The sequence below is a fragment of the Gymnoscopelus microlampas genome, assembly GCF_963454915.1.
Source record: "Gymnoscopelus microlampas genome assembly, chromosome: 3".
Taxonomy (NCBI): domain Eukaryota; kingdom Metazoa; phylum Chordata; class Actinopteri; order Myctophiformes; family Myctophidae; genus Gymnoscopelus; species Gymnoscopelus microlampas.
The window spans coordinates 8241335-8263945 of record NC_139940.1 but is presented as its reverse complement, the minus strand read 5'-3'; the positions used below and the strand labels follow the sequence as shown (position 1 = coordinate 8263945).

The 22611-nt window shown below is 40.8% G+C and overlaps 1 protein-coding gene across 1 annotated transcript; it reads right to left on the bottom strand.

Moving 5' to 3' along the window:
* Nucleotides 1–1887: 1887 nt before the first annotated feature.
* Nucleotides 1888–21992, bottom strand: LOC311041699 (anoctamin-6-like; the record flags this gene model as incomplete). Its single annotated transcript, XM_084052178.1, has 20 exons — nucleotides 1888–2201; nucleotides 3398–3538; nucleotides 6032–6137; nucleotides 6651–6862; nucleotides 7697–7902; nucleotides 8070–8215; nucleotides 8440–8555; nucleotides 8902–9071; nucleotides 9352–9571; nucleotides 9806–9883; nucleotides 10506–10645; nucleotides 12803–12859; nucleotides 13530–13633; nucleotides 13842–13969; nucleotides 14957–15095; nucleotides 15615–15760; nucleotides 16416–16478; nucleotides 17255–17323; nucleotides 21256–21436; nucleotides 21949–21992. 20 exons carry the CDS (start codon nucleotides 21990–21992, stop codon nucleotides 2091–2093), a joined length of 2577 nt encoding a protein of 858 aa, XP_083908304.1. The 3' UTR covers nucleotides 1888–2090.
* Nucleotides 21993–22611: the final 619 nt, after the last annotated feature.

Genomic DNA, 22611 nt, shown 5'->3' with positions numbered 1-22611 from the left:
AAACATAACAGAAGTGGTGTTTCTGGTTTTTCGCTGTTGAGCCGAGGCCTTGTACTCCATATAAATGAATGCCCTATGCAGGGCCGGATTAAAAAAAACGTGACAGTATTTAAGCACTGATGTAGCACCAGTCCTATAATTTTAACAGTCCGACCTATTTTCAAATCAAAACAACTACATTACATGTAATAATAACTACATTACTAAAATAGAAACAGGCAGTAATGAAAATCTATTGATTCTGCCATTTAGACATTCCTCCAGTCTAGCTTTTTGGAATGAGAAGTCCAGACAGAGCAACTATAGATGTGCCCAGTGGTAAGTCAGTCAGAATAGGTGTAAAATGTCTATACATCCCAAAATCTCTGTTGACTGGCCTCCATGTACTATAATAATGGTTATTGCTCTAAGTGCTCTGACAACGGGTACAACAGGTATTGTGTGTGTGACAACAACAGAGCTATGGTCAGCCTATAAGGTCTTGCAGATGTTGTGAGAGAGAGAGAGATCTAGTACGGGTACTACATTTGGACATAGGTGCAATCTATATATACCTGTAAAAGAGTTCCTTCTGATGAGGGCCAGGTAGACAGAATGAAAAGCCAAAGGTTTCAATAATCCGGATTTATTTTCCAATAGGTGCACAAACATAATGTTCAAAAAAATAGTTTAAAAAAATCACACCCAGTGTGAAGTGGGCGGTGTGTGGTCATCACATGACTCACTTTAAAAAAAGGATAAATTACTTTTTTTAAAGTCCATACTGCTATTCATAGGGCTGCACATGTGTCATGTGTTTCGCTAGCCAATCACAGTCCTGAATTTGCAAAGTCAGCCAATCACATTACAGTTAGTGGTGATGACACTAGCTGTAATGTGATTGGCTGACTTTGCAAAAGTATCGATTTGCATTAACAATGGAAGGGTTAGGGGGTATACAAATTTTTTGGTCGGTGTCCAAAACTCACTTATAGGGGGTGGCTACACCGCCCCAAAAATACAAAACAAACGTACATGCTTTTCAAACAAGCAAACAGTCTAGCGAATACACTGATGCTGACAGACTGCGTTAAAGGGCAGAGCTTAGCAGCATTGTGCCCATGACTTCACTCTTCTGTGCCTGAGACAAGACTGACACATATAGTCTACCTGCATGGCCTCTACCTAGTGGCCTTAACCATCTGTCTTAAAGGACAGGTTACCTGAACACATTCACCTACAGTACTGGTGAAATCAACAAAGAAAGTTTCCCCTTACTTTACAGAAATCATTATCATCCAAAAGGTAAGTATTATTCATGTTTTTAGCAACACAACTCTTTTCCTCTAGAATATATAGTACACAGAAAAATACACACTCCCCTGGCCAGTGGTATGCCCAATTACCATACCCCTCTATATATGGAGCACTGTGGTCATGTGGTACTCTTTTCTGATCCTCAGTGCAGGAAGTGGACATGACAAGTATGTGTTTGTCTGCACTTTTGTGTGTGTTATAAAGATTCAACAACGCTAAAGGTTAAGTACACAAAGTAGTACTTGAGGTTTCTTTTGTTGTTGTTGTTTAATTGGCTGCAACTGTGAACAATAGCCAAGTCAGAGAATATCATTATATCCATTTGGCCAATCGTTCATTGCAGCTCGACAGTCAATGAGAGCAGTGATCAGGAGATGACTATGAACGGAAGACCATTGTCTCTGATGGATCTGACTACATGCTCTGGAAGGCTGTTGCACACACGGACAGTAGTTTGGATAAAGTTTCTGTTCTGGAGTCCGCAAGGCTCAGAGCTGTGTCTGGTGTGGCTGTACATAGGCAGGTGGTTCACCGTCTAGGGTGTATGGTGGAGGTATATGTGTGTGCATTTTGTACAGGACTGTATAGCAGCAGCAACCTGTCTTCTATGGATAATGCTGGGGATGGAGAGTTTTGTACTGGCAGTGTCCTGGTACACTCCAGTTATTTTGAGGGCCTTATTTTGGATGCTAAGGCGGCCAAGTAGGTGGAGCACTCATCCAGCTGAGTGAGGCGTACTCCATGACATTGATGTCCTGTAGATTGAAGACAGTTGCTCGGCTCTCAGGGTGAGTTTACAGGCCCTCACTCTCCTCAGTGCTGCCAGTTTTTGACCTTCTGTCTTCTGGTTCCATCTCCTTCGCCTCCTGTGTGCCTTGCTCACTGCCCTGCGTCAATTCTGACACCTGTGGAGAAAGACACAGACTTTCTGCATATGATGGCATCGCTTACTGACTGTTTCAGCCTCTGTGGATGTATTTTTGAAACTGATATCAATGTTAATTAAGCTTTTTGTTTGCCGTTTTTGCAATGCAAGTTGCCTTTTTTCAGGGTGCCTCTAGTTGAAAAATAAAAAAAGTAAATAATAATAACAACTCACTGGATGCTCCAGATCATTGTCATCATAGTGGAAATATAAAAAAATGTAACTATTTACAATTATAAAATTATTATTATGAAACATGGCTATAAGTTTATCACTTATTGTCTCCGCCAGGAGACATTGTTTTCACTTTCCACATGTCAAGCTGACATTGGTCAAGCCTCACGTGACACGTGACAATACGGTGAAATAGTGTGATCTGATTGGCTAGTGACGTATAGCGGCCTATAAATACATGTGTCACTTTGAAAGAGCCTTAGCCTCTTTCAAAGTGAGGTAAGACAGGAATAATCACGAAATGTAAGGACCCTGAGAAATGGCGGATACTGTAACAATTGGATAGGACACTTACACAGACAGGACAGATAGGACACTTACACATGACGGATAGGACACTTACATAGACAGGACGGATAGGACACTTATACGGACAGGACGGATAGGACACAACACAAGTCTGCTGGCGGAGACTTGTGCTCCGAGGAGCACTTTTTCTAGTTTAGATTGTTATTAACAGTCATTGTCAGTAACAGTAAGTACTGTCTGTGTACATTTAAGTTATTTGTCATATTTGCCATGTGCAACTTTTGTTTACAAAGCCTAAAAGGCAAACAGACTATTGTATTATTGTATTGTATTTTTAATTGTATGTTCCAATGTTCAATGCCAAAAACACAATTAGATCGTTATTCGCAGTTATTTGAATAACTATTAATCGTCGAGTAAAATGAAACAGCCCTAGACATCACATGAAACATTTTTGGAAACTGTACATGTTATCTTGTTTGTATTTTGACCTTGACACATTAAGGTTAGACAACACACTCCATATTTGGGCGTAGCTGCATTGGGAACTCCCTTAAGCCAATTTTAATATAGGATATATCTAATAAGTGAAGCGTAAAAGCAAATAAGTGTAGCGTGTAGCACCTACACACTCATTCTGCTTTCCAAAGCGACTATCGGCAGTTCTCATACAGGATTTAGTACATTACTTACTTTCTCTTCCTTGTCCTTCTTGTCAAGGGCCTTGAAGACCAGCTCAATCCGGTGCTTCTCTCGTTTGATCTGCCCCCTGACGGCCTCGGGCACGTCTGAGATTGCGTAGGACAGGAACGATTTAGCAAAGAACAAGATTAGCTGTAAAGGGAATAGACGGTTCCATTAGACGGGCAGATACAGTATATACAATACAATATATAAAACTGTGTACAATAAATGTCATTCTCTAATTAATGTAGTATATTGCTCTCCGCCAGGCTGGGTTGCCTACACAGGGTTGTGTCAGTCGTGAGGTGCAGACGTCAGGACACAAGGAAGTAGCGGTAGGAAATACGGCAGACGGTGCAACTTTTCACGGGCAGAAGTGAAACTGCTTCAGGAGGTGCACTCTGTAGCATCCGCTCAATAAACAAGTTAAATTTGGATATAATTGGTTGTTATGATATATAGCATTTTTTTGTAAAGAGTAGTCCCCGCAGACAGAATGGTGAGGGCAGTTAAAAGCAAACATATGGATGGAGTATCAAGACTCTTTTAGAAGGTTATTGTGATATGACTCACAAGACCCTTTGAACCTAATTGGAAGAAAAATCACATTTCTGCAACAGTGACTTTTGTAAAAAACATTGTGTCCCCTATGGATGGAAATGTTGCTTAGAGCATTGGTTCTCAAAGTGGGGTCCTTGAGGGAGTTCTAGGGGGTCCCCAACTAAATGAGGGATAATTAGGAACCAAGTGGACCCTTATGGGTCTGTAACTCTGAGAGTGTACAAATGACTCTAAGTTTGGTTCCAATTTGGTCCATTTGGTTCCAATTGTACACTCTCAGTTACATTAACATTATTTTTACAATATAAATTGGGGTCCCAGAGATAGAAGTGCCATTACATGGGGGGTCCATAGCCTAATGCATGTCAAACTTGGGGGTAAAAATCTTCAGTTATGGGGGTCCCTGGCATAGCTTTTCAAATGGGGGGTCCGCGGGCTAATATGTGTCAATTTGGGGGTCCTTGACATGAAAAAGTTTGAGAACTGGTTTAGAGTCCCCTCAATGTGGGATTCAAATTTGGGGTATATCGGTTGCTGCATTCATGATTTTCATTTCATTTTTGGTAAAAGAGCCTCAAGCCTCATTTATGACAATGTTTATTAAAGGGATTGTAGGCGAGTTCAGAGATAATCAAAGAAAAAAACTGTTGTCAAACACCGCCCCTCCAGCAGTTCGTTTCCCCGACCACCAGGGGGTGACGCAGGGCGGACTTCTAAACGGGCCATGCCCAAAATTGGTTGCTTTATTCGGATATAATTCGCGGAACTGCCCGCCCCTCCTGGTTCTCTGAATTTCTATTTTTAAATTTAAAATGTTCATGATAAATTGACCACATATATGAAGTTAAACAACTAACTTCTATCCAAACACTATCTTAAAAGTAAATTCTGTGCCTCAAAAAAGAAGCTTGAGAGCGTTTTAAAACCGAAAGTAAAAAGTTACCACGGACGCGCACAGACGCGCACATGCGTGCGTTAATCTACGTCCCGACAAACATAACATAAACATAAACAGTAGGGAAAATACGGATTTCAGAAAGAGGACTACGTTTCAATGCAGGAAAACACCCCAGCATCATTATATAGTGGCTGATAGAGGGGAGAAAATGCAAAATATATATATATATATATAAAGGGCAAGACCACTTTAGTAGAGGTTTGGGTTGTGTAGTTACCTTGCCATGATGTAACTCCAAAGGTGGGCAAGAAATAAAAAATAATTGCTCCATTGATTAGAAATTGATAATTCAAAATATGCTCCCCATTGACTTACATTGTACGGTAAAACTGCTCACAAAGTCACTCTTTTAGCACAGAAACGAACACAAACAAAGTTGATTCAGACAATATAGAACATCACCAAACCCAGTAATGTTTTTTTTTTTCAAATAAAAATGTCAACTTCCTGTTGATTTTGCCATTTTTAATAAGTAGAAAACCCGGACTGGATCGGCGGATCCGGATCCACATCTTCAAATAGAAAAATCAACAGGAAGTTGACATTTTTATATAAAAAAAAAAACACTACTGGGTTTGGTGATGTTCTATATTGTCTGAATAAGCTATTTTTGGGTTCATTTATGTGCTAAAAGAGTGACTTTGAGAGCTGTTTTACCGTACAATGTAAGTCAATGAGGAGCATATTTTGAATTATCAATTTCTAATCAATGGAGCAATTATTTTTGATTTCTTGCCCACCTTTGGAGTTACATCATGGCAAGGTAACTACACAACCCAAACCTCTACCAAAGTGGTCTTACCCTTTAATGTTGCCTACAATCCCTTTAATGTAATAAAATCAAGTGTAAACTTCGGCAAAAAGCCATCCGCTTGAATGTAGCCTAATTCTTTCTGACACCATCAGGGGTAAAACAGCGAGACTACAGGCCATTCATATGAACTGTCACTTCCTATACAGCCTCAATTTACAACTCAGATGCTGGCCCCTTGTTTGCGCCACTTTGTGGCATATTGTGCCAGGTGCAAGATAGAGCCCTGTTTCTGCTGCTGATTAATTTCACAGTGAAACCATACATACATTTCAGCTTCAAAGACATTGGCTCAGTGGCTTTGTTTACTCACCACTACAACAACAACAACGGTCAATCTGGCGGTGTGGACAAGCCAGTAGAAGCTATTGAACTCGTACTGTAAGGGGTGTCCTGGTGGATGGCGGAAACCTCGATACCTGACAGGGGACAACATTGTCTGTTACACGAAAACCGAGTCAAGGTAAACCAGGTGAAAAAGACATTGGCTTCTTGAGCACACAAACACCAGATAATAAACCTTTATTGACCCTGTGGGGAAATTCAGGTGTCGTAGCAGCAACAGCAGTTGGAACAAGGAAAGTGTGCTCATGGGTTGGCTACCCAGGGCCTGCAAATTTTGGAGCCAATCAGAATGGAATATGGAAAATCTGACCGATACGTCTATCACATCACTCCAGAGATAATGTGTGAGTTTTGGAAAAAGTGTGTTTTGAAGAAAACACACTTTCAGGACTGGCACAAATAGGACAGGCACAAATGGGTAAGGCCTATACGTTATGATCCAAATGTTTTTGGATTATACGACATACGGGTTAAAGAGTTATAGGATAAAACATGGAGTGACCTCTTATAGTGCCATGAAGCAGAACGGACGGACGGACAGACAGACAGGGGAGAAAACATAATCAGGATTATGTTACGTTGCGTACCTGCAGGTGGTGCTGTTGGAGAACCAGTCTGGTGTGTTTGCTTCTCTTGGTTTGCTCTGATTGGTGAAGTCTTCTATGTTGAACACAGACAAGGTTTTATTGATGTATCCCTCCATGGTGGGGTTGCTGCTGTCTCCGTACGGGTAGACAGAGAAATACCAGTAGTAAACCAGGCGAGGGATCATGTCTGATGTGAAGGCCATGATCATCACCTGAGTGAGAAGGAGATAGAATCCATGAGACTAAATGTGGACCATGAACATGGATTCATACTTTGATGAATCACAAAGATATCCTGTTTTCAATGGAATAACGTGTCAACTCAAGTTGCACGTGACCCATATTTAGGTTTTTGTCGACTGACAGCCATAACACGATAGTGTTTTCAGGCTTTGCTGCCTTTATTGATATAGTATAGTGGAGAGTAGGGGTGAGACGATATGGGTATCTCACGATACGATATCTGTGGCGATATTAGGCCCTCGATAACAATAATATCACAATATTCGATATATTGCGATATCACAATATATTGCATGAAATTTCACCAACGATATATCACGATAGTCCTTGTATTCAATTCATAAACTCATAAAATAGCACCAAACAGTTCAATATCGTCATTACACAAATACAGAGTCGGAAAAACAACGTATCATTTTTTTTTTTGTATCGTTATTTTCCGGCAGTATATCGATTATTTATCGCGGGAGAAAGTATCGCGATATATCGCGATATCGATATATCGTCCCACCCCTAGTGGAGAGAGACAGGAAACGGGGAGAGAGACTCTGGAAGTGACATGCAGCAAAAGGCCCAGCTATCGGTATTAAAGCCCACAAAATCTAAAATGTTATTTCAATTGAAACAGGCCTCAACCCTCAGGGATACTGTCAGCTACTGCTGAACTCATGATGTGTAAACAGTATGATGAACAGATAAAGTGGGACACTTACAAAAAAGTTAATGATTAGAAATTAGAATACTGTAAATGTGAGCTGGGTTTTGTTTTGTTTTGAAGGCATAAAGTAAGAGTCAACACTCACATTTGTTACCATAGCAAATATGGCGATACCGTGCAGGATGGGCAGCCAGGCTCCAATGTCCTGGGCCTTCTCTGATGCCGTGCGGCGGCACTGGGTGGTGATCTTCCAGGCGTCTGTCCGAATCTCCACCAGGTTGTGAATCAGAGCCAGGACCGGAGCCAAGGGGAAGGAGACAGCGAACAGAGTCACAAAGCCATACTGGATCACTATAGGAGATGAAACGTGTGATCAGTCAATGCTTTCCGTATATAAGATGCACGCACACGCACACACACACAAACCCAAACACACATGTGCACGCACGCATGGCATGGACACACACAAACACACAAACATGCACACACGCACGCACACACAAAATCCATCACTTTACCCATCTCCAGGTATTCGTAGATCATTTCCAGTTCATTGTGTTTCAGCAGCTGGTAGTCTTGTTCCCAACGTGTCTCTCCACACTGGTATGACACATTGTACATGTCCCAAGGGGTACAACAGCGACGTCTCAAGTTCTTCACCAACCTAGGGACGAGCAGAACAGACCATAACACATAGTACAGGAGAATGGATAGAATATGAGAGGAGATTGTACTAAACTGTTAGCAAGGAAAATGCATTGTGTAGGCACTAGTCTAGATAGTATGCACTACAATAATTACTTCAACAATTTGTGCAAATGAAAGGGATTCATTAAAGCTTCTCCAGGCTGTTGGCTAATGACACTTTGTACATTAGCAATTAATTACCTGACCAAAGCAGCATTTGATGTCAAGACCTCCTTGATGTTTTTCAAGATGGCGTTCCCACTCAAGATGACAGCCAGCTGGATGGTCAACTCCATCATACAGCCCTGAGGGGCACACTGAAAGAAAGACCCGGTGATTGACGCAGGGTAAGCCTGGGTCGGCAACCTGGCCTGACGGAGACGTGTGCTCCGAGGAGTGCACATTTCTAGTTTTTATTATAATATTGTTTAATGCTGCGACAATGTCAAAGGTGCTGAACAAAACATTTTTTTTGTCTTGTCTTGTATCATTCTGTACACAAAACGTAACAATGAAAATCACCTTGAAACTTGTATTACTACATCTGTCCACCAGGAGATGTTAATCCCTCACGCTACAGGGTCTGACTTTAGACAACCTTCATCCATTCATCAGGAGCACCCCAAAACAAATATGACTGATGGACGAAATGACAAACTGTACCTCCTCCTTTCTTAAATGTTCGTGGATATAAACAGGCTCTCCTGGGTAGCCAACGGCCTTCCCCTTGATGAAAGCGATGTAGAAACAGGCAGAGTAGCTGTTAACACACTGAAGCAAGAATATCTTCATGGTCAGACTGTTCTCATAATCCGTCTTGGTCCGTGGGATCTCTGTTTTCAGGTGTCAGATCAGTGAAACAGGGTGTGACAATTCTGCACGTGTATATGTCTGTATGTTGTTTGTTATGGGTACATTGGGTAGGCTATATCATGCTGTTTTACTGTGTGTAAAAAAAGAACAAAGCTTTGAACTGGAATCCTTGAATCAACAATACAATTGTGAAAAACTGTTATTTTCTAATTACCTAAAAGTAGATTTCAAGAAATCATCTGATGTTTTTTGTTTTGTTTTTTTTTGGGGGGGGGGGGACAAACAAAGGCAATGCCTCACCAAATTCTGTGATCCGCACAGCCAACCTCTTACACAGGCTGTTGAGGATTGTGATGGCGATGAAGTTGATGATTGAAGCGGTGACCGAGATCAAGGTCTGTGGTGTCATGTACATCAACAAAGTGGACTTGGAGCCGCTGTGCCACTGATCCGAGACGGTGATGAACACGGCCAGACGATATACATAGATAGACCCTACCATGGCCAGGATCACCAGCATCTTGGGGAACAAGAGAGAAGAGGAAAATAATGATGTGTGATGCTGTGTTATTATAGTATAGTGTTAGTAGGCTATACATAGAAGGAGGTGAACTAGCTTCATTATCTGCAGCCGATCCAGGTGTGGACTGGTTTAAGAGAATAGTTACTGTATGTACGGTATTCAAATATAACATACAATTATTTGTTGATAACATCTGAAATGATAAATAGGAGTATACCATATCAGCCTTACCCCAAACAGGACACCCAGGTTTCCTAAGGAAAGCCGAACACCTTGTCCACAGGCTGTATAAGGCACCTCGTCTTTCTCCTGAAACAATACAATACAATTACATGAAAGTTCTCTGCTTGGATAACATTGCCTTAAACAAGAAAAGTGACGCAGTGCCCTGCACTCCAGTGACACAGAGCACCCTGGTCCCCCCCCCCAAGGATCTCCGCCCCTGGTGTCCGTGCCCCTGTTTGGTACCTCCTGTCCTTCTCCTGGGATGTCTGGAAGCCATCCCTTGGAGGAGGGTGCTGTTACGTCCTGGATCTGCCACCTGCCTTCCCCACTCTCTGCTCACCCCCGCCCGTCCGTGTGAGTCCTTGATTGAGAGACGGAGCTCCACCCGGGTTCACAGCTGCGAGCTGTTGGCCTAAAGACTGCCTAGTTAACTAGAGACTATTTAAGACTGTCTGTGACTGCTCTCTGCGTTGGTTCATTGCATTGTCATGTTGCTTGTTTCCGGGTCTCCGTGTTTGTCCTGTGTCCTATATTTCGCCCTGTGAGGTGTACCTATGTTTGCATTATTATTATTAAGTAAAGTCGTCGTTAAACTGTCCTTCTTGTTTTCCTGCCTTTACTTTGAAGTTGAGTTGCTGCATATGTGTCCAAATGCACCAGGAGTCCTGATACGTACAGTATGTGTTGTTTTGATCATGCAACCTACCAATGTGACAGGGTTGGTCCTCTCGTGGCTGTCCGAGTATTCGTGACGATCTACTTCTTCCGGCTCCCTGGACTCGATGGTATCCCAGTTGTATTTCAGCGTCGCCTGGTACCGCTTCCACATCTTCGGGAACAACATCACTAAAGCAAGAAAAAAGAAAGACAGGATTAAACCAGTCTGGGAGAGACCATTAGTAAGTACTAAAATAAATTACATTTGTATGCTTCAAACATTAATAGTCTGTGGGTTTGTGTCAGGAGTGGTGAGTTGTAATATTTAGTTTTGTGAGGCCAAAGAAGGTTTGAATGAATGAATGATGAAAGTGTATTACTTCTTTGTCAGATACAGTATGGGCATACATCTGTAGTTCTCAACCTTTTCTGCACCAGGGCCCACTTGAAAATCTAGTGTTCGCGGGTCCGCCGATCTGACCACTTAGCTTAAGTGATTAGATGGGTTTATTTTAATAATCAATCAATCAATCAATCAATCAATCAATCGATTGTGTTCCGGGTTGGATCGATGGAACCAATCATAATGAAAACAAAATGTTCAAAGTTTTAAAGAAAATATACCAATTCATTATCTTTTAAAAATATTAATGATATTATCATTGAAATGTTATTTCATTTGCCAATTATTTGGGGACCCACAGCTTGAGAATCGTTGACATAAGGTATACTTTCACAATCAGACATTATGTCACCCTACCAAAGGAAAGAAAAAAAGAAAGTAAATTGATAAACCATACTGCAAAATCCTAGCCATGGTTCACATGACGCTCGTCTGTCACAAGCGTCATGGAGCAACTTGTTCCTGGTTTTTGAATGGTCTCCATTTACAACCGTCGCCAGTAATCCAGCCAGTAATCTGTAACCTCACACAGTGATAAAAGGTCTTAAATAGATTCCATAGTAGAGGAGGTCAAATATGGGAATATGTTGAGGATCAATAGGACTCTGGACAATCAACTTCCCCCTCGTGGCTTTATATAAACATAAACGTTCAGATTTCAAATATAAAGTGCCTACCCCATGGCCACGGATGTATAAAGTTAAAACGCCCGGGTCCAAGTACCCGTATCATCTCAAAATGTCCTTCATATGCTTTCAACTACGCGACCCTATCGGTTTGGAGGTGTATTGCACTCTGATACATTATAACTATGAGAAAACGGCTGCCAATCGGATTAAAATGTTTTTTATTGAACAAGACAGAAGATATAGGTGCTTAGACCCGGGCTTATTAACTTGTTACATCCGTGGCCGTGGCGTAAGCACTTTATATTTGAAAAGATGTTCCGGTTGTAAATGGACACCATTCAAAAAACAGGAACAAGTTGCTCCATGACTGTCATGATATGACATGTTTGTTTCATGTCATGTTTCAGGGCTAGCAAAATCCATGACTCATAGCTGTGTTATGCAGTCACAAGATTTGAGAGCAGTTTTTAAAGCAGCCATTTTGTGGTATTCGGCAGGTCTGTGTCTTTATATAGAAATGGAAACATTTGGAAATTATGAAAGCTTGGAAAAGTAGGACATGAAGGATATTGAGTGTCTCACCCCAGACTGACATGAAAGCAGCAAACACAAGGGTCCCAAAATTGTCAAATACACAAAGTGCCTGCATGGGAAAAAGAAATTAATAACTGTTATCTACATACAATCTCTATATTTCAGCTGTCCTTAGATGCAAATGACTTCAAAACACATTCAAAGCAGCGATACTGGAAGCCCTGGGTAGTGAATTACATTTAAATATAAAATATTAAAATATGGTTAGCCTACATACATACATACATACATACATACATACATACATACATACATACATACATACATACATACATACATACATACATACATACATACATACAGTTTCTAATTATTTCTCTTTTTGCCTCTGCCACTATCCATCCTATAATCCAAATCTTTTTTTTCCTGGATTCCTTACATCATAACACATCGCATCATATAATTTGTGCAAGACTTTCCCCCAATTTTGCTACTACTCCTATTCTGTCCAAAACTCACACATTGTTCTACAGGATCACTGGAGACATGTGATCAAGATGTATGAGTCTGATTGTTCAGATTCCCGCCAGGCCGGGTTGCCCTAGGTAGGGAACCCGGCCTGGCGGGGAGCACACTTTTCTATATTTCTTTATGAATCATCATGAAATGTTCTTTAAGCTTTAAGGAATGTTTCACTCACTTTAGAAGCTTCACACGTGCTGTTTAACCTCCAGTAGGGACACTCCCTGTCACATTGTGGGCACATCACTATAGCCCCACCTATCTCTGGGTCACACACCTCTTTACTGTCCAATAAAAGAGGAGAATGGTTACACACTGTCCAATCACAAGAAAGAGAGGTTACACATTAATACACAATGAACAGAATGAAATAAACTCATGCCATCGCTACCATTGTTTACAGCAAGCTAGTAATGAGGTATGTTATTGTACATAACGGATAAAAGGTTGATTTAACAACATTAATTTATATAACTCATGTTACGTGATATTATCATGGATTATGGTTAAACAATTCTGAAAATAATGTGAAATACTGTCATTTAACATAACAGATTCATACTGTACCTCCAGGTGGTTGTTTGCAGAGTCGTGAGCCCATAAATGAAACAGCCAAAGCCCACGATTGCAGGGAAGGCCAGCATACCTGTGTAGAATCCCAACCAGGCAAAATATATGCCAATCCTCTCCCCATAATACTCCCTGTGAACAGCATTAAAATAATCATTTTCTCCCTTTGTACTGGATAATGCCTACAGTCTATGCATAGCAATGGCATTTCCATCGTGGTCCCCACTCCCCACATGCTTCAATGGTTCCACCATTGTCCCCATGCCAAAGAACACCTCTCCAGTCAGTCTGAATGACTATCGTCCTGTAGCACTGACCTCAGTGGTCATGAATTGCTTTAAAATTGGTTAGCAGAAACATGCCATTGGTAGGTTCTAGTGTTAATGGAGCTTCTGTGGGACAAGAGACCAGTTACCTAATGCGACAAAGTGGTTGTGTCTTGAAGAAGCTGCAGGGGTGAACCCATTTTTGGTAGAGTTGAAACCTCTCTCCTTCTTCTGACTTGTTGTTGAGGCTACACTGAGTGGGTATGGGGGGGATAGAAAACACTAAACACACACATTTCACATGCAAGCAATACCAGTAACACCTTTAAGATAAAGGTGATCTATAATAAATTCAGAGAGTATGGCTGGGATTGGATATCATATCATATCTGCTTGAGAGAGGTTAACGGCCACAAACAATGACACTGTAATTAATAATAATAAAGTGATGCGTGTCTAACTGAGTGAAACATGATCCACTCACATCATGAAGAGGATAGGCAGCCTTGTACACTCCATCAGCCAGCAACTTTGTGATGTTGAACCTTGCATCGTCCTTTGCGATGACAGTGCTGAGGATGTAGTAAGCCTACAGCACATAAAAATACATCTGATTAGCATGCTTAATATTAATGTTCAACATTTCATTTTTTTCACAGTTTTGCAGTGTTGTTTAAAACTGAAATACCCAACTAGAAAAGGGCACGTCGCAGAGCGCATATCCCTGCCAGGCTGGATTGCCAGGGCTGTGTACACTGTGGGTTGCAGCTGTCAGGACTGAAGGAAGCTGGGGGCGGGCGTAGCACTTCTATGACATACAATGTCACTTTTCGCATTTGTGGTGACCCTTATGGCCTTATGGGCAGAAGTGAAAGTGTTTTTGGAGGCGCACTCTTTACAGGCCTCTCAACATGCAATTTGAATTTAGTTGACTGGATGTTAGAGCATTCACGAATACTGACTTTTGGTATTCGACTTCGAATACCTAAAAGTAATCAAATATACAATTATTCGTGGGTGAAATATCATATTTTTCACTGTGTTTGCACAGTGAACCGGCGCAAAAATATTATTCCATGCTCATATTATTAAACTCTCATTCATTTTTTTCATTTTTTTTTACATTGTAAACATTGTAAACTGTTGTTACTATAGAGTACCGAAGTCCCGTCACTCGTTCAGTCACAGAAGTAATTTTTCTATGGAGAATAACATTGGGTCATCTTAGAATCGTCTCATATAAGAATTGTGGTCCAAAAATAAACAAACTGTCCCGGCGATATTGTCAGGGAGGAGGCTCTGTATCGTTTACGATAGTCAGTCACTCATATTTGATACAGATTGTTTCTGGGAAAACATATTATTCGGCAGCAGTAACGTTAAATAATATAATTCACTGGTGTCCTCCAATAAAAACTATTTTTAAAGTATGAAAAGTATAAAAGTATAGTATATATAAAAGTATTTTTATACTTTTTATACTTTAAAAGTCATTTTACTTGGAGGAAAGTGTGAGATATTTTCCACTAAAATGATCTGAACCAGTTAGAGAGTGATAACATTAACTAGACTTTACCATCCTGATCCTCATGGATGGTGTGAAGGTCTCTCGGTTGATTTTGAAGTGAGAATCCTTCCGGGCATTCTCGAAGGGGGCGGTGACAGGCTTCTCGTTCATTGTGCGCGTAGTAGCACATTCACCGAGCAGGTCCCTGCTGGATAGATGTAACCCAGGTACAGATTATTGGCTCAATTGCTAAATCATGCAGTGTTAAATCATGCTCATTATGTCTTTCAAAGTGAACGTCAGCAGTTCTCAGACTGGAGTCAACACATTGACTAGTTCTGCATGCGTTTCATTCTAATGGGAGATGCACACTGCTTTGATTTGCCACGGTGCGCTGACTGTGACTTTATTGTCACATCACAGGTTTACACTAATTCATTGCATTGTAAAGACATTTAGATTTGTTCTTGGGAAAGGCTTAATCTATTTTGACTTTTCAGTTTGAACAATTGACACATGTACATACCTCAGATTAAGAGATCTATTGGACCATTGGTATACATCGTCATCTATATGCATCCATTATTTAATCGTTTATATTAATTAAGAGCTGGCTAAATATGAGAAATTGTTTGTGGTTTTGGCATTTACCCACCTTCTCCAGTAAGCAAATCTAAGTGGCCAAGTGTGCTTTTACTTAAGGTACTGTAGGCCTACTCATACTAACATCACCACACTGGTACACAGGTCTTCGCTGGACGTGTCCTTGCTGGAAGGGTCCTTGATGGGCAGCTTGACGTGGAGCTCCTCAGCAAATTTGCACAGACACTCCCATGGCATGTGGATCTTCACAAACATCAGATTTCCTTCACTCTGAAGGAAAATGGAATGATAATGATTATTAGTGATAATATAATTATAATGTTAATGTTAAAACTTGAACTTGAATGTACAGTAGGCCTTTTCTTTTTACAAAGGAAATGTTGCCATGTTGGGAGTCTGACATATCTGCAATTATTTGACTTCTTTGATGGCATCGGGAGCAGCAATTATGCAGCCAAAGTGTCCTGATTTTAAATGAGTATAATGACAAAAAAAACTATTTTACTGCTGTATTGTCTGAACCTTGCAATTGCTATTTGCTAGAATTATCCTGTTGGCTACTTCTGAAACAAGATGTTAAATGGATGAGCACAGGAAGATTTTGAAATGTGGGTATGACAATGAAATGGGGGCGTGTGGGGGAGGCTTACTGCAACTATCCCTATCGCCCATGTTTTTTCTAACCAATATTTGTATGACAATGACAAATAATGGCTACGAACATACATCAACAACATTAATCACTGTAAGCATCTAACCGGATTACAGAGTCAAATAACAACTAGAAAAGTGCCCTCCTCGGGCCAGGCTACAGTTGGTTGCCTACTCACGGCCCGCAAATTCTGGAAGTCAGTCATAGCCAATCGGAATGGAATATGAAACATTTGCCAAAAAGGCCACTTTGTGCAGGCTGCCTTGCACTTACTGATTCCGTCTCCAGCTTCATCCCCAAATTCTTCAGCTTGTCTTCATATATACGTCTCTTTTCCTGGAGAGGGAGAAGAAAGCACATTGTCTCTGGTGGCTATTCAGTGCTGGGATAATACAGTATGTACAGTATTAGCAATCGTTCAAGCCTGCAAATATATAAATAATATGGAACATCAGCAATGGGTCCCCAAGTGGTCATCACCTTGAATCAAAAACAACCAAGCACTTTTGCAAAGTGGGCTATACCAGCCCACTATACGATTTGGCTTAACTCGTACAATCTGGTCGTACAATCACAATATTTTTTTCTTGAATTCCTATTAGATCTTGACACAACTCCCCATAAAGGTTATGCCCATTTCTGCTATATATCATGAATGTGAGCCCAACTGGGATTGTTTGTTATAGAGCGCACCTTCAAAGGCGCATTCACTTCTGACCATACAGGGTGCCACAAATGCTGAAAGTTGAACGGTATGTCATAGAAACACAGCTTCCTCCGGTTCTGACGGTTGCAACTGACAACTTACTCAGCCCTCTCGGCAATATGCACTCCGCAGAACGCTCCTTTCTGGTTCTATCAAGGCATTCCAAAATGTGTCCCATTTCATTCATTCACAAACATTCATTCATTCGTTTATCTATTTATTTCTATTAAATAAATAAATAAACAACATCATGCAGATGTGTTGCAGAACTTTGTGTGGTAATTGTAATTACACCTGGCAATTGTGATTAAATATGCGCTCCTGAAGGAAGTTTACAAAAGTGCCCCTGTGAATCTTTATCGCTGTCTTAAAAATGGCCACCTTATGCAGACTGCCATAGACTTACCTCCACTGATTCCACCTCCACTGATTCCATCTCCACTGATTCCTTGGTCTGAATGCTGCACCATTGTCTCTGAAAGGTATGATTCAATTACTGCCCTGTAATACAGTATGAATCTACAGTACGAACAATCTGTTAAGCCTGCAGGGTAAATATAGGCTATGAAACATCAGCAATGTGGCTCCAAGCACTTAAATCAAATACAACTTGCCACTTTTGCTAAGTTGGCCTTGAGTACATCATTTTGTGTAAAATGTATGATTTATTTTCTTCAAAAAAGGTTTCAATTCTTATAACATTACAGTGATACAAAATAAATTAACAACATGCTTCTGTAGGTGTGTTGCAGTTGCTGCGGGGTAATTGGAGTCACACTCTGTATGTGCTCATTGAATGAAGTTTGTTTAGTGCTGCTGTGAATGGCATCCCGTCTCGTACAGAGAATGTGGTCAATGTGAATCTTGTGGAAAAGTGGAGATATTTCACTCAAAATGTGTTTTTTTCTTCAAAACTGTCTGTCTGTCTGTCTGCCTGCCTTCCTGCCTGCTTGCCTGTCTGCCTGCCTGCATCTATGTTTGTGTTACGAGTGCAGTTAATTTGTGTCTTTGCCTCATGTTTCTTCTTCCAGGTACTGCTCCCCCCTAACACCAGGTGAAAACAAAATGTTTGTTTTTTCTTTGGGAAAAATGCTTAAGGTTATATACTGTATGTGCACATTGAGTTCATTAATTTGTTCTTTAGTTGTATTTCTTATCTAAACAAAATACATTGTTATGAGTTTGATATGTGATCAAGTGTTTCTAATTTCTCATTGTACAGGTCTACATGAAATAAATTGATGATGGTTGGGGCAGTAAAAAAGGGAGATATCCACTTTCACCTATCTCCCTTGATAAATAAGCACCCAAAATAGCAATGGAAACTCTGTTTGGTTTAAAGGACGACTTCACCCATTTTCAACCTCTTCATATAATTGGTCCTCACTAATACTCATGATAAAATGGTATCATTTTTGTATCCGCCAGGCCGATGGCGGACAGCTAATCTCCGGCACCGCTGGCTTGATCGCAACGAAATTGTGCACACACACTCCCTGGATGACAATTCAGAACCTCTGACCCAAATTTTTCACGGACCTGTTATAGCGCCACCAGGAAGCCGCGTTTTGCAAACCACCATTTTTGACAGTACTCCTACAGATTTTGTCCAAACATCACGCAAATCGGTACACAGTATCTCTATAGTCATTAAACGAAACTGGTCTTTACAATTTTCATATTCCCTCCTGAATGGCTAAGATTGGCTTCCAAAGTTTGCAGGAGTGCTCCGTTTTGAACAAAATGTCTCAAATCATAAACACAGCATGCAATTTCCGTGACATTTTGCATATACTTTTCCATTAGGCCGAGGAAGAAATGCCACTTGAAAATTTTCAAATCAGCCTCATGGTGGCACTATAACAGGCCGATTCGTGTTTTTACCTATAATTGCACCGATCTGTGTAAAACTTTGTATGCACACTCCATAGAGGCCAAGAAAAAACCTTTGCTTTGCATTTTTCACATCTGCCTTTTAGCGCAACCAGGAGAGGAGAATTATGTAAATTATGTAAAACACATGTTTGAATATTTTATCCAAATTTCACGCAAATCGGTACACATGATCTCTATAGTCATGTGATCAAGTCAGATCTGTTACATTTTTCATATTCCATCCTGATTGACCGCAAATCATGAACGCAGCGTCCGATTGCGGTGAAACTCTGCACGCACATTCGCACTACATTGAGGAACAAATGCCACCTTTTCAACATTGCCCTACTATAGCGCCACCAGGAGCCATTTTTTTAAAATATTGCTCCTACAAATGTTGTCCAAACATCAGTCAAATGGGTACATATTATCTCTTTAGTCCGATCCATCCCATTTTTCACATTTCAGCCTGATTGGCAAATTCCGAACATTGCTGGACCACACTAACCCTGACCTGGCGGAGACCTGTGCTCCGAGGAGCACTTTTTCTAGTTTTCTACTCGGTCTGTGTCTCAGAGGAGGGCTGTGGACAGTCCAGAAACCCGTCTACCAGTGACATCATCGTTAGGCAGGATTTTTGTTAGGGGGGTCTGCCTGCCTGCATCTATGTTTGTGTTACGAGTGCAGTTAATTTGTGTGTCTTTGCCTCATGTTTCTTCTTCCAGGTACTGCTCCCCCCTAACACCAGGTGAAAACAAAATGTTTGTTTTTTCTTTGGGAAAAATGCTTAAGGTTATATACTGTATGTGCACATTGAGTTCATTAATTTGTTCTTTAGTTGTATTTCTTATCTAAACAAAATACATTGTTATGAGTTTGATATGTGATCAAGTGTTTCTAATTTCTCATTGTACAGGTCTACATGAAATAAATTGATGATGGTTGGGGCAGTAAAAAAGGGAGATATCCACTTTCACCTATCTCCCTTGATAAATAAGCACCCAAAATAGCAATGGAAACTCTGTTTGGTTTAAAGGACGACTTCACCCATTTTCAACCTCTTCATATAATTGGTCCTCACTAATACTCATGATAAAATGGTATCATTTTTGTATCCGCCAGGCCGATGGCGGACAGCTAATCTCCGGCACCGCTGGCTTGATCGCAACGAAATTGTGCACACACACTCCCTGGATGACAATTCAGAACCTCTGACCCAAATTTTTCACGGACCTGTTATAGCGCCACCAGGAAGCCGCGTTTTGCAAACCACCATTTTTGACAGTACTCCTACAGATTTTGTCCAAACATCACGCAAATCGGTACACAGTATCTCTATAGTCATTAAACGAAACTGGTCTTTACAATTTTCATATTCCCTCCTGAATGGCTAAGATTGGCTTCCAAAGTTTGCAGGAGTGCTCCGTTTTGAACAAAATGTCTCAAATCATAAACACAGCATGCAATTTCCGTGACATTTTGCATATACTTTTCCATTAGGCCGAGGAAGAAATGCCACTTGAAAATTTTCAAATCAGCCTCATGGTGGCACTATAACAGGCCGATTCGTGTTTTTACCTATAATTGCACCGATCTGTGTAAAACTTTGTATGCACACTCCATAGAGGCCAAGAAAAAACCTTTGCTTTGCATTTTTCACATCTGCCTTTTAGCGCAACCAGGAGAGGAGAATTATGTAAATTATGTAAAACACATGTTTGAATATTTTATCCAAATTTCACGCAAATCGGTACACATGATCTCTATAGTCATGTGATCAAGTCAGATCTGTTACATTTTTCATATTCCATCCTGATTGACCGCAAATCATGAACGCAGCGTCCGATTGCGGTGAAACTCTGCACGCACATTCGCACTACATTGAGGAACAAATGCCACCTTTTCAACATTGCCCTACTATAGCGCCACCAGGAGCCATTTTTTTAAAATATTGCTCCTACAAATGTTGTCCAAACATCAGTCAAATGGGTACATATTATCTCTTTAGTCCGATCCATCCCATTTTTCACATTTCAGCCTGATTGGCAAATTCCGAACATTGCTGGACCACACTAACCCTGACCTGGCGGAGACCTGTGCTCCGAGGAGCACTTTTTCTAGTTTTCTACTCGGTCTGTGTCTCAGAGGAGGGCTGTGGACAGTCCAGAAACCCGTCTACCAGTGACATCATCGTTAGGCAGGATTTTTTTTCCAACAAGATTTCACATTTTTTATTCGGATTTTTATTAATGCGAGAACAATCGCTTCTATTACCGCATTGCACCTTTCAAGGAATAGAAAGTTTCAATTTGCGCAGTGCAGTTTCTATTAGCTTGGATTCCCCATTGATGATGTCACTGGTAGACGGGACTCTGAACTGTCCATAGCCCTCCTCTGAGACACAGACCGAGTAGAAAAAAATGGTACAATTTTATCATGAGCATTAGTGAGGACCAATTATATGAAGATAGGTTGTCTCTGGTGAAGTCATCCTTTAAGTTCTATGGCAGATACTCTACCACAAGTTCTCACCGTCTTCTTCTTTTCCTTCTCGTAGACCAGGACATAATCTATCCTCTTCTTCACACCATCGATTAGGCTGACCTTCGAAGACTTCTCATTCTCCTCTCCCTGCATGAGCCCATGAACCTCACTCTCAATCTTCTTTTCCATTGTGTTGTATCCCTCAGTATGAGGAGTTTGCAGCTCTGTGCTGTGTAAAGGCAAGCGGGAATGAGAAGCGACTGACACGCCTATAATTCATCTCCAATGAGAGGTGAGCAGGCAGGTAGGGAGGCAACCTGGACAGGTGGAGCGACATACCATGAAACTAGTTCTTACCAACATCCATAGTTTCTAATGTCGTCATAGCCAGTGCAGTGCCACGTTTGATTACCTTATTAACAAATGACATGACCTGCCTGGTGAAACATGTTCAACGACTCTTATGAACATGTGGTGTGGTGAAGTAAGTAAGTATGTATGTACAGTAGGCCTACATTGTATTTGTATAACACTTCTCACAGAGAACTCACAAAGTGCTTTACATACAACAGAAATAAAAACACAGCATGAAACATTCAAATGATTAAAAACAACAAAAACACACAAAAAGATCTAAGACATTCCACAAGTGGTTCTTAAAAATGTGCACATAGGCTGCAGCTCTCAAGACCTGTGGAACGGCATTCCATACATTCCCAAAAAAAATCCACAGAAGCTGACCTTTCTTCGTCCCAGCTCTCAAAACCTGTGGAAGGGCATTCCATACCAACTTGTTTTTGACCTCTCTTCATCCCGCGGGGAACTTTGGAGTGCAGTTAGGTGTTAATTGTCTTGCTCAGGGACACTTCGAACCTTGGGCTTCCCAGACCGGCTCTCTAACCATTCAACTATAGCCGCCCAACCTGGTACGAGGAATGACCAGGACAGTTGACCTTAGGGTCCTGCTGCGCACATAATATTGTTGTAGCAGGTCAGTGAAGGGTCCTGGACATCACTATATGCTTCAAAACTAGGCTCTACAGCAGTAGCAGTGGTGGACCAAAGTACTCAACCCCAGTACTTGAGTCAAATTATAGATACTCTTGGTGAAACATTACTCAACTACAAATGAAAGTATTCAAAAGTACATTTTCTGTTTAATATCAAAGCATGCTGTATTTAAATGTAGACACTTTCCAGGAAAATGTAAGATGTTTCATGTAATGTAAATAGAATATAATATACACTGCTCAAAAAAATAAAGGGAACACTTTGATCCCTTAATTCTTTTGAGTTTTTTCATGAACTGTGTACATACTGCTAACGAAAAAACTCAAAAGAATTAAGGGATCAAAGTGTTCCCTTTATTTTTTTGAGCAGTATATATATGAATATATAATAGCT